Here is a 15,755-nt window from a genome sequence, read left to right as displayed (position 1 = left end):
GTGTGTGTATGTGTGTGTGTGTGTGTGTGTGTGTGTGTGTGTGTGTGTGTGTGTGTGTGTGTGTGTGTGTGTGTGTGTGTGTGGTTCGCGGGTGTTACATAAGTACGGAGGTCATCAATGGGGACATGAAGGGGGGAGAGTTTATTGTCTAAATATATTATGGTCCCGATAGGGGGACACTCTAATATTACTATTTTTACCTAATTATTAAAATGAAAAATTATTACAATAATTTTTCATTTTAATAATTAGGTAAAAATAGTAATATTAGAGTGTACGTGAGAATATGTGCGGGTGGGTTTATTTTGTTTTCTTGTTTATTTATTTAATTTCGGAAATTTCAATAGTGGAGGGGGGAAGGAAAGCTCGAAGGATGTCGACGGGGAATCCGATAGGATTGGGGTGGATAGGAGTAAACATGGGGATGAGGGTACCTGGCAGACTTCCTGCCACGATTGGCATGAACTGCTCTTCGTCTGGATCCTCAGGACCGCAGGAATAAGTTCTTCGTGGGCGAGGGAGATCTAAGATGGGGAAGGTTTCGAGTAGCCATTTATAGCATTGGTTCTCGTGGGGGAAAGGAATTCGCCCGATGTGTGCCTTTAAGAAGTCGAAGGCGTTAGTGTAATTAGCGGGAGATTCTTCCGCTTCTTGGCACGTGCAACTTTCGCCATACTCTATGTCGGCGGATGAGGGGGAAGGAGAGCGATTGAGACAGGGAGAGGGAAGGTGGTTCTGAGGTGCAGGAGATGGAATGCGCGATGGCTCTGGAGAGGAAATCGGAGGGTAATGGGGAGTGTCAGGGTTTCTATTTCCGCTGTGCTTATTAATTATGTTAATATGTTCGGTGATTAAGCGCTCTAACAAGTCTTGCGTTGGACTATCGTCCGGGAATGAGTCGGCCGTAGCCCGAACCACTTCTCGCCTCAAGCGTCGATTCCGCCGATTTCGCGAGTGTTTTATAACCCTTTTTGAATGCTGCTGGGTTTTCACTAAATAATGACAATGATAAGAAGCGAGTCTTCGAGGGAGTTCTTGGATATAATATTTGCTCAATATATGTTTATTATAACTTCAATATTTATTTAATATATATATATATATTATTGAAAAGTTTGCACCTCTATAATTCTGTTCGTTAGTATGGTGGGGGAAGTCAAGGAGGCTCACTCTGCAGTTACGCAGGGAACCCGCGAGATAAGGAGAGGTCGTGGGGCTCACTCTACAGTTACGCAGGGAACCCGCGAGATAAGGAGAGGTCGTGGGGCTCACTCTGCAGTTACGCAGGGAACCCGCGAGATAAGGAGCTCTCACTGCAATTATGCAGGGAACCCGCAAAATCAGGAGCTCGCACTGAGAAGTCTTTCGCGCACTAAGTGATGCGGTGCAAACGCAAGGAAAAACTGTGGGTGTTCGACGAAGAACGATAAGTGACGCTCCGCAGAGAAGTTCGCGTTTATATCCCGGTTTTTGATTCACGCCCTCCGTTCCGCCTTTTGACAAAATCCTGCGAATAGAAGTTCATAATCGCGTTTTTAATATTTTTACTTTCCCTTTCTATGGGGAGCGTTGCAAGGATCGACGAATCAAAAGTTTAGTGCAGGCGTCTGCGAATCGGAGCTCGCTTTCCCAAAAACGGGGATGTCTCGAGATTTCGATATCGGCGGCGGTGTTTGTTGTTAATTTTTCCTATATTGCGATATTTGTCGTTTGTTAGTGCCGCTTTTATCAGCGGGTTCTCGCTTTATTGCCCTCACATGCGGCTTAGAGCTTGTTTGCTGAGAGGCGATGCGTGTGACATCTTTTAATCTTTATATTTTTCGCCGCTTTCTCGCGAGAATACCCGCAGGTGTGCTATCTTATTTTGCACACTTTCGTTTTCATTATTTGTTTTCCCCTAATCTTATTAGGGAAGGATTTGCTTTCGGCGCGTTCTCGCCGTCGTTGTGTTTTCCCGGTTTACAATGTTTGTCGGTTTCTCGCGAGAGTTTCCGCTGCGGTGCCGCTTCGCTTGGCACGTTTAATTTTATCAATTCGTTGTTCTAGATTTCCCCTCAAAGGTGGGCTCGCTTTCGGCCCGCTCTCGCCGTCTTTATGTTTTGCCGATATGTGATTTTAACTTATTATTCGCGAGGGTGTCGGCAAGAATCCGCTCTCGGCATCTTTCCGCCTGGTCTCTTTTATTTACCGATTTTGTAATATTTATCGGTCGCTCACGATATCTGCAGCTGTCCGTTTCGCTGGGCACGTTTTCGTTTTATTATATACGTGCCGCTTAGATTATTATTATCTCTTTTCTTCCTTTTTTTATTTACCTAACAACAAACTTCGCCTTGGTCGTGGGAAAGAAAAGAATCGTGGAGTCCGCCGGACGTAACACTAATGTGAATGGATATCTTATGTATCAACGAAGGAATTTTGGTAAAAAATACATCGTTAGAGGCAAAGAAGTTGATAATCGATGGGTAGTGCCATATTCACCATATTTAATCATGAAATATGATCGACATATCAATTTGGAAATATGTTCATCGGTGAAAAGCGTAAAATACTTATATAAATATATTCACAAAGGATTTGACTGTGCTGCGATTGAAGTGCAAGCACGAGATGGCACAAGGCTAATTAAAATAGATGAAATTAAATCATTCCTTGATGCAAGATATATTAGTGCTCAAGAAGCAATGTGGAGACTGAACGGATACGATCTGTTTATGAGGTCTCATACAGTAATCAGATTGGCAGTTCATTTGCCTAATCGTCAAATGGTTTATTTTCGAGAAGGAAATGAAGAGCAAGCTGCTCAGAGAGAGCTCACTCGAGAAACTACGCTGACTGCATGGTTCAAATTAAATCAATCTGATGAAAATGCAGTGAATTTTATTTACACAGATATTCCTTATCATTATGTATATGATAAAAAAGAAACTAAGTGGAAGCCACGCAAAAAAGGTGGTGAAAAAATAATTTCAAGACTCTATACAGTAAGCATAAAAGATATTGAGAGATTTTATCTCCGTCTTCTTCTACTACATGTGACTGGAGTTAAATGTTTTGAAGATTTGAGAACTGTAAATGGAGTTCTTTATAATACATTTAAAGATGCAGCAATTGCAAAAAACTTGGTAGAAACTGATAATCTTTGGGGAAAAACGCTGGAAGAAGCAACAGAATCGAATATGCCTGCACAAATTCGAGAATTATTTGCTTACATTTGCATCTTTGGAACTCCAACAGATGTACCAACTATTTGGAATAAATATAAAGATTTCATGATTGAGGACTTTGTACATAACAATGTTGTAAATCCTGAAAATATGGCTTTAAACCATATACAAGGAATTCTGATAAATAATGGAAGTAGCTGTGAGAACTTCCAATTGCCAAATCCAACTCCAGTAAATATTTACGTAATAGAGTATAATGTGGATGAAGAAAGAATACGTGGTGATTATTTATTATCGACACTGAGTGCTGAGCAAAAGCACGTGTACGATATAGTCATGCGAGCAATTGAAAATGAAAATGAACCTCAGAGGTTATTTTTTATTGACGGGTTTGCAGGAAGTGGTAAAACATACCTATTTAACACATTTTTAAGTGTTATTCGAGGAAGAAACGAAATAATTCTTCCATATGCTTCAACTGGAATTGCAGCCACACTTCTGAAAGGAGGAAGAACTTATCACTCTCTGTTTAAGCTTTCAATCCCAATTGATGATGGAGCTAAATCAAATATTAGAGGAAATTCTCAAGGTGCACGAGAAATGATTAATGCCAAATTAATCATATGGGATGAAGTGAGCATGACTGTTGGACATGCTTTAACAGCAGTTGATAAACTTTTAAAGGATTTGATGAAGAATCCTCGACCATTTGGAGGAAAAGTAATTTTATTTGCAGGAGATTTCAGACAAAATCTCCCAGTAGTGCCTCATGCACAAAAAGCAGCTATAATTGAATCGATTGTAAAATACAATCCTATATGGAGGAACGTAACTCAAGTTAAATTAAAACAAAATATGAGAACTGCGGAAGAAAAAGAATTTTCAAATTGGCTAATGCAACTCGGAGATGGTAAATTATCAAATACAGATGGACTACATCTCGATATAATTGAAATCCCCAAAGATTTTATAACAAAAGAATCTCTTATTAATGAAATTTTTGGTGATAGAATCACCATGGAACGGATTAGAGAAAATCCAGATAGAGCGATACTTTGTCCTAAAAATGAGGATACTTTTAAAATTAATGACACAATCCTTTGTAAAATGGAAGGAGAGGAAAAGGAATATCTCTCAATTGACTTTATTGTAAGTGATGATCCACAGGAGCAATTAAATTTTCCAACTGAGTTTTTGAACTCTCTGACACCTTCTGGAATGCCAGTTCATCGACTTAAAATAAAAGTCAGTGCTATAATAATCCTATTAAGAAATTTAAATACTAAGAAAGGACTTTGTAATGGAACAAGATTTATAGTAACTAATTTGAAAAATAATCTAATTTATGCGGAGGTTCTAACTGGTCTTGCTCGAGGACAGATTGTCATCATTCCAAGGATAGATTTAATTACAAGTGATTTGGAATTGCCATTTAAATTTAAACGAAGACAGTTTCCTATTCGAGTATCATTTGCTATGACAATAAATAAATCACAAGGACAGAGTTTAGAAAAAATTGGGATTTATTTGCCACATCCTGTATTTGCTCATGGTCAACTTTATGTGGCATTTTCTAGAGCAACCAAAAGAGAAAGTGTAAAAATTAAGATAGATGAATTTAGCAATCAAGGACATCTAATTGAAGGAAGTGAAAAATGTTTTACAAAAAATGTAATATACAGAGAAATTTTGTAAATTGAAGAATTATGAAATTGTATGAGAGCTAATACTAGCGGGTTAGCGGTGGGTACATTAGACGTAATCAAAAAATATTTGAGTAAGGAAAAAAAATTGGTATAATAATTAAATGATAAAAAAAAAATTTGTATGTATATATATTTACTAAACTAATGTTTCAGATTTAAAACATATTAAATTTTGTGGAAATTAAAATAACAAAAAAATTAATATAAGCAAACAAAATTTTAATTATAAATATTTAAGTTTATGCAAAACAAGACGCAAAATACAATATCAGGGAGTGAAAAAAAAATAATAGTAGTCATCTTCGAAAAATTTGCAACATCTATATATATAAGTGCCGTCCGTCTGTCTGTCTGTCTGTATGTACGCGAACTCCTTCCACATTTGTGGACCGATTTTTGTGAAACAAGTACCAAAATGTTGCAAATTTTTCGGGGGTGGCTGCTGTGGGGTTTATTTTCATTTTAAAAAAAAATTTTTTTTTCTCATAGAGGAGGGTATGTTTTCCTGAAAATAATTTTTTCACAGATTTTTACGCCATTTACGCCAATGTGTTTAGGGTGTTCCAAAACATTGTATGTGGGTGGTTGCGTGGGTTTTGTCCACCCGCGCAACCACCCAAAAAACCAACCAACGCACTTATACATTTGTTCACCGATTTTCAATAAATTCGTAAAAAAATTCAGCAAATTTTTCGGTGATGGCTACTATATATGTGATTTTTTTAACCCACCCTCGCAACCACCCACGCACCCACCTACGCACTCATACATTTGTTAACCGATTTTCAATAAATTGGTTCCAAAATTTCGCTAATTATTCGGGGATGGCTACTATATGTGATTTTTTTGGTTTTACACCTTCACCCACGCACCTACCCAAGCAATCACATATTTGTTAATCGATGTTTTCGAAATTGATAGTCAAATTTCCTCGGCCTCTTCCAGCTCTTGCCCACCGAGTTTTGTATTTTGCTGTAAAAAAATATATAAAATTTAAGTTTTTGGTTATATTATTTACTACTTATGTATATTTTTATTTATTATTATTTATCATTATTTATCATAAATAATAAATAAATAAATGTGATCTGATGTTCTAGATGTCGGCCAATAGAGCCAAGCGCGAAAATTAATTTCTAATTTTTCGGAACAGTATCTCTTGGTTTGAGATCACTGAGTTCCATTTGATTAATTATCAATTAACCTCGTACTTACAATGGAAAAATAGGCGAGAAAAATATAGGTCCGAAAAGAGCTAGAGTCCGAAAAGAGTCTAGAACATCAGATCACATTTATTTATTTATTATTTATTAATATTGAGAGCCGATTAAATAAAAAATATACATTATTTATCATTATAATATATTTACGTTGAAACGTATCCTTTTCACCTGCAGGCTGTGAATTTTCAGCAGCCTGCAGTGGTGGCTGAGGATTGTCAGCAGTCACCTCTGCAGGTTGTGGATTCTCAGCAGCCACCACTGCAGGCTGTTGCTTGATCAAAGCAGCGGCCAGTTGCCGTTGCAGCTCCTGTAAATGTGACTTCAAGATGTTGTTTTCGTCAAAAATTTTTTCGCTGCTGATGTGATTCTAAAAAAGAAATATATAGATTAATAATCTTAATTTCTCTCTCTCTCTCTCTCTCTCGCGCGCGCGCGCGCACGCACACGCTACGCATACGCTACGCACACGCAAACGCGCACACACATGCACGCACTCGCGCGCACGCACACATAAGTAGGAATACTATGCCGGTTCTAACCCAGGTCCTCTGAGGGGGGTGCGGGGCGCGGGGGGTTCTCCTGTGGCGAGGGGTATGACGTCACGCGGGGCGGGGGTATCTCGTAGGCGCGGGGACTGACGTCACGCGGGTGGAGGGGGATGTTTCGACAAAGGACGGGGAGTTTTCTGAGTGCAATATTTGTAGATGGTATCTTTACGACTTTTTTATGAGGGGTCTTAGACATTTTCCCCAAAAAGGTGTAGAACAAGCGCCGATGATTGACAATTTTGTACCCTCGTTAATATAATTTTATTATGGAAGCGCCGATGTCCGGCTGCTCGTCAACGGAGCGTTCTAGAGTTCATTAAAACTATGTTTTTCATTTTATGGACATTTTATCATTAGGAAAGGAATGAAGATTTTAGGGCCGACGCTGCGACGAATATGTCTAAACGTGATTTAATAGGCCTCTACCTATTTGCGTTGACGTTCGGCAGCTTTGTATCCTCGCGGAAAATCTCCCATAAAAACGAGAGCGAAACATTTTTCTTAATATTTTTTAAGGAAGAATGCAACGTATCGGCGCCAACGTTCGGCTGCTTTGTACCCTCGCAGAAAATCGGTCGTAAACGAGAGCGAAACATCTTCCTAAATATCTTTTTAAGGAAGAATTGCGATAATTTTGAGAGGGATGGGGGTTGAAACTTATGGAGAGAGTCTGTCTCCGCGTCAAAAAGTCTTTAGTATTCGTATAGCACAGATCAGAGTAAAAGAAATGGATGAAGATATTATTATGATTGAGGATAGTGATAATGACGAGGAAGTAATGATAGTCGAAGAAATTAATAATAGAATTGTAAATGTGATAAATGAATCTGATGATGAAGAAGTGATAGAGCCTCTTGAAGACTCTGATTATAATAGTGATGATTGTGAAGACTTTGCCGAAACAACTATACAATTTGTGGCACCGGTTGAGATGCTTACTATAAATGCATCGTTGAAAATGTGCGTTTTAAATTTGTTTTATGTACCTTGGGATAATATTAAACTGTGCACTAGCTGCTTTATAAGAAATGTGGAACTATTTCCAAACATTTGTGTTGTACGACAACATTATACGAGAATGTTTAACATAATAGAACAAGAATTGTGCAGCGTTTGTCGTGCCCCGCTATGTATGATATTTAGCCGGAACATGTGCTCGGTGTGTACGCATTGTAAGTATCAGTTTCTTATTTTTTTAAAATATATTCTAAAATAAATTATAAATTATTAAAATAATTAATAAAAATTTTCTGTTATGCAGGAGTCCCCCGTCGCCTCCGCTTCTCACAGCACCTAGCATTCGGCCGCCTCACCGCCTCGCATCCACAATCGTCGGCTTTACCATAGCCACCTCCACCACCGACAATTTTTATATATTATGATATTCATTTATATTTTCATCTTTATATTTTCATCTTTATATTCTTATCTTTATATTCATTTATATATATTTTTAAAAATTTAATATCCATTTTATATTCACATTTATATATTCACATTTATATACATTTATATACATTTATATCCATTTATATTCTTTTAAACACACACACACACACACACACACACACACAAATGTATAATACACATTTATTCATAATTAAAAATAATTAATATTAAATTAATATATTCATTTTAAAAATTCCTCTTCTTTTCCTTCACTGCGTCATCTCTCGCATGCGCCTCTCGCTTTCTCTGTCTCTCGCGTTCACCTCGCGCTCTCTCTTTCTCTACTAAGCGCTATCTCTCTAGCAGTCCCTAACCTCGCGTCATCTCTCTCTCTCTCTCTCTCTCTCTCTCTCTCTCTCTCTCTCTCTCTCTCTCTCTCTCTCTCTCTCCTCGCCGCAACATCTCTCTCCTTCACGTTCGCCTCACACCCTCTCTTTCTCTCGCGTTCACCTCGCGCTCTCTCTTTCTCTCCTAAGCGCTACCTTTCTCGCAGTCCCTAGCCTCTCGGTCCCTAGCCTCGCGATCCCTAGCCTCTCAGTCCCTAGCCTCGCGATCCCTAGCCTCTCAGTCCCTAGTCTCGCGATCCCTAGCCTCTCAGTCTCTAGCGTCACGTTCCCCCTTCTCCGCATGACGTCATCCCCGCAAGGACCTTACAACGAGCTACGTATGAGAGCTGAGACTGCTTACGGGTGGGAGAAAGATGGAGAATGGAAATGCATGCAAAAATTACATCATAATTTAGACTTTAAAAACTCTTTATTTATATTTTTTTTTCTTACATATTATGGACTAAAAATTAAAGCTGCCAGCTCACAATCGATGAGTTGATGTTCATTGAAGGTGTCGCTAGCGCGTATTACATTTGATACTTCTTTAGGATTCTCGTTACATTGGACGCAATATTTGAAAATTGTGTAAATTTAACATCGACTGTCTCGGTAATTTTAACCAATCGATCAAAAGATACATCAATGCATGGATCGAGATCGAACATACGGTGTAACGTCGATTCGATCATCATCATGCATACATTTGAAGATTCGAGACTTATGAGTTTGGCGTTGTTAATCGTATGAACTCGCATTGTTAGCGGTCCAACGCTTATAAAACTGTGAACATCATTAGAGTCGTTCCGAAGAAAATTTTAAAGTATCATCGAATATGAAATTTTTATGCTTTTATTCCATATATTCCTACAATTTTTTTTAAGATCTTATATTGAAAATTATTGTACGGAATTCACAAATTTGACATAATAACTTTATAAAAGCGTATTTATTTCGTTTTTAAATCGGATTTTTTTTTATGCAAAGAATAATATTATAAAATCGTAAATCCCCTTACTAATCTTGATCATTGAATAAATCTTACTATTTATCTACATTTCCCTTCAATCAGAAATTTATATAAATTTAAAATCATACTATATTATCGTATGCAATTAATTACAATTGCGATTTAGTGCGATTATTTATATTTATAATAAAAAATGGAAAAATGTTTATATTTGTTTTATTTGAATATTGTCACGTCTGGGTGATCTTCCTTCTCTCTCTATGCCTAGGCTAGTGAGAAAACGGGCGCTCTCTATTTTTGTGAGGCAACCTGCTTACACCGGCTATACCTCTGGGACGCCGAGAGCTAGGACCGAAGTTACGGATCTAGGGAATGTTGTAGGTCACAGGAGTGGGGTATTAGTTACTAGTTGGGAGTATCGAATCTATTAGCGATATCTTCGATGTCGTTTAAAATAGTTATGACTTGATCGAAAGTTATTTTACCATTCAAATATTCATAGATCAAATTGAGTATTAATTGGTAAATTGTATTGCAAATTAAGCCTTGAAGTTGTTTATTCATCTGGATAATAATAATTCAGGGGCTAATTAATAAAATGAATTTGATATTTATTTAATCGTCTGTGAATTCGACGCTTATTTGAGCACCAGGGATATGAAGATTATCTAAGCAGACTATGAGTTGATCGATATCAATAGTTCCTTCTAAAACGTCAGTTAGTAGCCCGATAATTATGTTTATAATTGAATTTGCATCATCGTTTGTTAATCCTTGGACGTCTAATTCAGTAGATCTGGGTAGCATTTGAATTAATTGGTAGAGGCAATGATGAGAATAATATATTTAATGCACATATGATTAAGTGTACATACATCAATAATTTAGATAATTATCGTACTCATCTATTTCTAAAGAATTCTCGGGGAGTTGAATTTTTAGTTGAGAGATTAAATCGTTAGATTGAGATTCTTCTTGATGGTTATCTGCAGTGTAATTTTCTTTTAAATAGCGTATGTTCTGACACCATTCAGAGAATAATATTAATTCTGGAGAGTATGAATCTAAGCCTGACGGTAAGTTTATTATAGGCATTATTTCGTGCTCGTTTGTTAAGCTTCGTGGAGTATTAGTTTGGGAAGATGAGGTTTTTAAGCGACGCAATGTATCGGGAGAAAATGATACTACTTCACACGATATGACACGCGGCTTATTTCTATATGCCTTACGCTTAAACCAGCGTAAGGTCGATGCAGCGCGTGTTTCGCGAGTTTTCAAGCCGGCTCGATGATTCCTTTTTATCCGACGTGCTTTTCTGTTTCTCGGGTTGCTCATCTACAAGGAGTCATATGGTCAGAATGAAGGGTTAATAATGAGTTAGATAAGGATTATCGTGAGATAACATGAAGGGGAACTAGAGAGAGTGAGATATCAATATCTGATACGTCTATCCATTTGGTTTTAAATATGAATTCAAAAGGAAGGTCTGGGGGTACGGAGAATGTCTTCGGGCAAGTACGATGGATGCCTCGTTGACGATGGAGATACGCAGGGTGTTGATGGGAGGTTTGTCATCGGGCAAGTACGATGGATGCCTCGACAACGACGGGAAGTAGGGGAAAAGGCAGAGAGTTGCTTGTGTGCTTACGGTAAAAGTATGCGTTGCAACTATAGGTAAAATGAGGATTGGACCACGTCCAAAGTGAAATTAGTTCCAGAATTCTGTTTAAGAATTCTTATGCGATATCTTTCTCCTGTTATCGATTTTTATTAGGTGAGAGAAGGTAATGAGGAGTTGTCTTCGGGCAAGTATGATGAATGCCTCGTCGACGATGGAGATACGCAGGGTGTTGATGGGAGGTTTGTCGTCGGGCAAGTACGATGGATGCCTCGACAACGACGGGAAGTTGGGGAAATGGTAGAGAGTCGTCTGGACCTACGAAAGGTACGTCCAACGGCTAGAGGTAAAATGCGGGTTTGGACGACGTCCGAGTGATACCAGGAGTATTGTTTCTACGTTAATGTTGCTAAATTCTGATATTGATACCTTGAATAATTATGAAAAGGTATTTGGATTCTGATTTGATAAATACTGATTGACAACGGGAAACTGTTAGCTGCATGCAATGCTTAACAGTGGATTTCGTTTATTTGTTTTAGGAGAAGGTAGTGATTGAAAGAGAATTGTCAGTCTAGAGTAACTTAGAATTAAAATTGGCGTGTTAAATAGTCTGGGTAATTATAAGTACTTACCTTGTGATAGACTGTGAACTTCAGGCAGTGGATCGTAATACGCTCGTTCGCCTTTTTCCCTTCTCTAGGACCTCGGTCGCGGGATGTTTGGCAAAATCAACGTATTCGAGTTTTGAAGCACAAGAGTTCTTTATTTAACTTTTACTTTATAATTCTATGCGCGACTAACAAATTGGGTATGTCGACGCAGTTGACGGCAAACGCGTGACTTTATACAGAGTATCGTAAGGCTACAGAAATGATGTACTGTAGAGCTACGGTGGGATCTCGATAATGAGATGCCGTAGAGTTACGGTGAGATGCTAATGATGGTATGCCGCAATGAAGTTAAGAATTAAGGGTTTATATACCCATCAAATAGAGAAAAATCTGAGTGTCGTGTGCAATTCCCTTTTGGTGGGGATTTCTAAGAAAGACGTTTTCTTGGAATATGTCACAATAAATTGTACTAAGAGGTCACGATACGGTGACCCGCAGGAGCGAACGCTCTAGGTGTCAACTATCAATTTACGAGTTTTAGATAATCTGGACCGGATATCGAAGTTAGGCGGTGAGCTTGAGATGAGGAGCGACGATTCCAAGAAGTGTCTAATTTATTATTCTTTTGTGGTTTGAACGCTAGCATCCGATAACGCGAGGGAGATAACGGACGGAAGCGGCTTGTCACCTACGATCGGCACTTAATTACTTGCTGATTGTGAGCTGATTTTAGAGGGGTCTGCGCATAGATACATGTTAAAGTTTCTTGTAGTTCGCCAAATATTCATTTGTACGTTTATGGAATCATTTCTTATATAATTTATTTTATGTTATTAATTGGAATTCTTAATGATTGATAATTTATAATAAAACTTGAGTTTAATGCAATAGGGTAAGATTAAGTTATTTCTAAATTATAGAATTATGATTCCATAACGTAATATCGAGACTTTCTTGTTCTCGTTTGACTTAATTCTATAATAAAATATTCTCTTTAATTATATCCACTTGGGCCTTATTTATAAGTCTCTTCATTTAATAATTTACTCAATAAATCTTAATAATCTTGGGTTCGTTATCGAAATCATTTAATGACTGAAATAAGGCTTCGTAAATATAATTGCGGATGAAATCTTAAAATATTAAGTGTTTGAACACTTTTAGTAATTCATCGAATGCTTGTCGCAGGCTTGTCGTTACAATGCATCGCAAGATAAGGATTTATGGAACCTTCCTCATAATAATTCTGTCAATGATTAAAATACTTCTAAAACTCATTACTATAAGTCTTAAATCGTTAAGTAAAGTTCGACAAGTTATTATGTTTCTGATTCCATAAATAATATTATTATATTGTTTAATTAATATTGAATATTCATATATAGGTGGGTTAGTCATGATTAAAATATATTCTTATTGCTAAGGGTTAGTTTCATATAATAACAACTGGTTAGTTGAAGTATACGCTCAGGGGTCTCGGATGACGTTTGATTGGTCGGATCGCTAGTTCCTGGTAGCGGCTAGTTAGAACTAGATAACTGGAGACCCTAGATTTGATATGGTTAGTAATTAATAATATAAATGCTTGATTTTAGTCTAAACAATTATATGTAAAGAGGAAAATCATTAATTATCCTTAAATTTTAAGTATTGGCGCAGGAAAAACAGTAGCGCGCAAAAATATGGTTTCGCGAAAATGACGGGACGTTACACCTCCCCCCTTATTTAAGAACAAATTGCGATATATTCGAAGGAATTTGTTCGAGATCTTTTAAACGATCTCTTAAATTTTGATATGAATTAATATCAGAAACATTATTAGTAGTTGCTGATTCGATGTTGGATGAGGCATTATCATTTGGTCTTGAAAACCCATTAATGATTACGGTAGGTTCCCTGGAGAGGTCTTCAGGAGCAGAAGGTGAAGGTGGTCCCTTGGCTGGTTTTTTATTGTCGGTCCTATCGACAGGTCCTCGTGCGAGATGAAGTAGTAGATGAGTGAGAGAGCTCCAAATGGCTCCAGCCAAATGCATGCTCCATCCATAGGCGGAATGTAAGGCATAACCGTGAATAGCTGTATCGACGAAGACTTTTATGATGCGAATAATTATTAGAATGCCAAGGATTCCAGCAGTTGCGGATCCGAATGAAATAAATCCGGTCCATATTCGTGAGGCGGCACTCTCGGCAATTTTATTGAGAGAGGCTTCGTCCAATAAATTATACATGGAGACAGCGTCGGAGTTAATGGAGTATCCCGTAATTCCTCTTGCAATTGTATTTAGAAGAGCGGGTTTCTCTGCGGGGAACATAATGTGATCCCTCAGTTTTTCTATATCTTCTTCGGAGTATATTCCGCTGACAGCGAGGGCTCCTGGCGTCAAATAATCCCAGGTTAATGTCGTCATTGGTTAGTTTTAATTGTTGCGGAGGTAACTGTCTGATTTGAGGTTCAGGTGTAAATTGAACCCATGTATCCTCGATACGGTACATAGTTGGTAATTCAAAACTGCATTCCCTTTGATTTCCATATTTAGAAATTATCCGGGATTTCGGGGTGAGAAACAAGGAAGTGTTGCGGGTGGTTACAGGTAATTCCGTGTAACATTCCTTTGTTTTCCTTACTACAACATCTACAGGTATGCATTTGACGATGTGCGTGGTTTCCCCGGTTGTAACTGCCATATAGCCGGGTCCTTTCATAAGGCGATATGCGAATTCATCTGGTTGAAGAGTAGCGAAAGACAGGGCGTTGGTGATTACCTGTCTTTCTAATTCGCATTTTTGTTGCATAACATTATAATATAATGAAGTCATTTGTTGTCGGATGTGTTTTTCCACATACACGAATTTAGAATTCATATATGTGAATATATCCAGGTTGTCCACGGGGATGATACCTCGGCTGGCGAAGGTATCGCCTTGCTTTGTCTCTAGGATAAAGAGCTTAGGGTGCTCTGTGCGAAATAAAGTGTATCCGCACAAGGGTTGTTCTTTTGTCTTCGTAAGTGCGAACGTGACGTCCTGCGTAGTCAGACTATAAATAATTGGAGAAAGAGGGTTAGTTGAATTATCTGTAATTTTAGTTGCTAAACCCTCATAAAGAACGTCATATTGATGGAAATTGCAAGCAGATGTTGGCAAGGATTTCCAATACGAGTATCCGTTTTCGGAATCGATGCAAAATCCTTCGCTCAAGAGACAAATGGTTCCGGATTTTAATATTATTTTTCCGGAGTTTAATTGTACGGGAACGTGCGATGTCCTCAAGGAGATTTTGACGACGGCTTGAACAACGACGTTGTCCCAGGTTCCGTAAGGGTCGGAGTACTGAGTGCCTTTGCAGGTTCCGTCGTTATTAGTGCGTCCGGCTAAGGTGAGACTATAATAAGTAGTCTGATTAGCTCTTAGTCCGTGAATGATATTGCTATCTCCGAGAGAGAATGTTCCATCTTGGAATGCCCTTCGGCACACTGTATATCCGGTTTCGTGGATATAATCTGCCTTTCCGTTATGGACTATGGAGACATGCGAGTGCATTCCGCAGTGGTAAATTGTCCGTGATATTTCCACCTTGCACTGGATGACTTCTGCATGATTGTAGTCCGAGAGTTGTAAGAGTTGCATGTAGACGTCAGTCGAATTGGGTTTCCGTATATCAAGATTGCATTCTCCAACATCGAGCAACGATACCGAAGTAATATTCAGGTGTTGTCCGCCACAATCGAATCCAATAAGAGCGTGAATCGGATTAACGAGAACGAGAATCGCGAAGTACGACAACATGTCTGTAATAATGCATAGTGAAGTATATATATATAGATATTCTTAATCTAATTGTTCGTGTATGTGATATTGCTTTAAAATTATGATTATATGTATGTTTGTATTCCTATAGCTTTGTAATCAAGTAGGATATATATATATGTGATTATTATTGAATATATATATATTCTTATTCTAATTATACGTAAATATATATATATTGTTTTATTATTATTATTTTTTTTTGTGTGCTTTTTGGGGGTTTTTTTTTCTTTATAAATATATCTATATATATATATAGTATATGAGGTATCCTTTTGTCACCGAGTAAAGTATGGAATTATAATAGATTATATGCACGTTTTATTC

The 15,755-nt window shown here is 37.8% G+C and overlaps 1 protein-coding gene across 1 annotated transcript; it reads right to left on the bottom strand.

The window, feature by feature from the left end:
- Window positions 1-13,342: 13,342 nt before the first annotated feature.
- On the bottom strand, window positions 13,343-15,410 carry LOC145947378 (uncharacterized). Its single transcript, XM_083057176.1, is given in 2 exon segments — window positions 13,343-14,035; window positions 14,037-15,410. Coding segments are annotated over 2 exon segments (2,064 nt in total). The 5' UTR covers window positions 15,408-15,410.
- Window positions 15,411-15,755: the final 345 nt, after the last annotated feature.

Source organism: Prenolepis imparis, unplaced genomic scaffold, assembly GCF_030444845.1.
Source record: "Prenolepis imparis isolate NDT839.2.m4 unplaced genomic scaffold, iyPreImpa1.0 SCAF_72, whole genome shotgun sequence".
Taxonomy (NCBI): domain Eukaryota; kingdom Metazoa; phylum Arthropoda; class Insecta; order Hymenoptera; family Formicidae; genus Prenolepis; species Prenolepis imparis.
The sequence above is the reverse complement of the archived record's forward strand: the minus strand, read 5'-3'. Positions and strand labels throughout refer to the sequence as shown.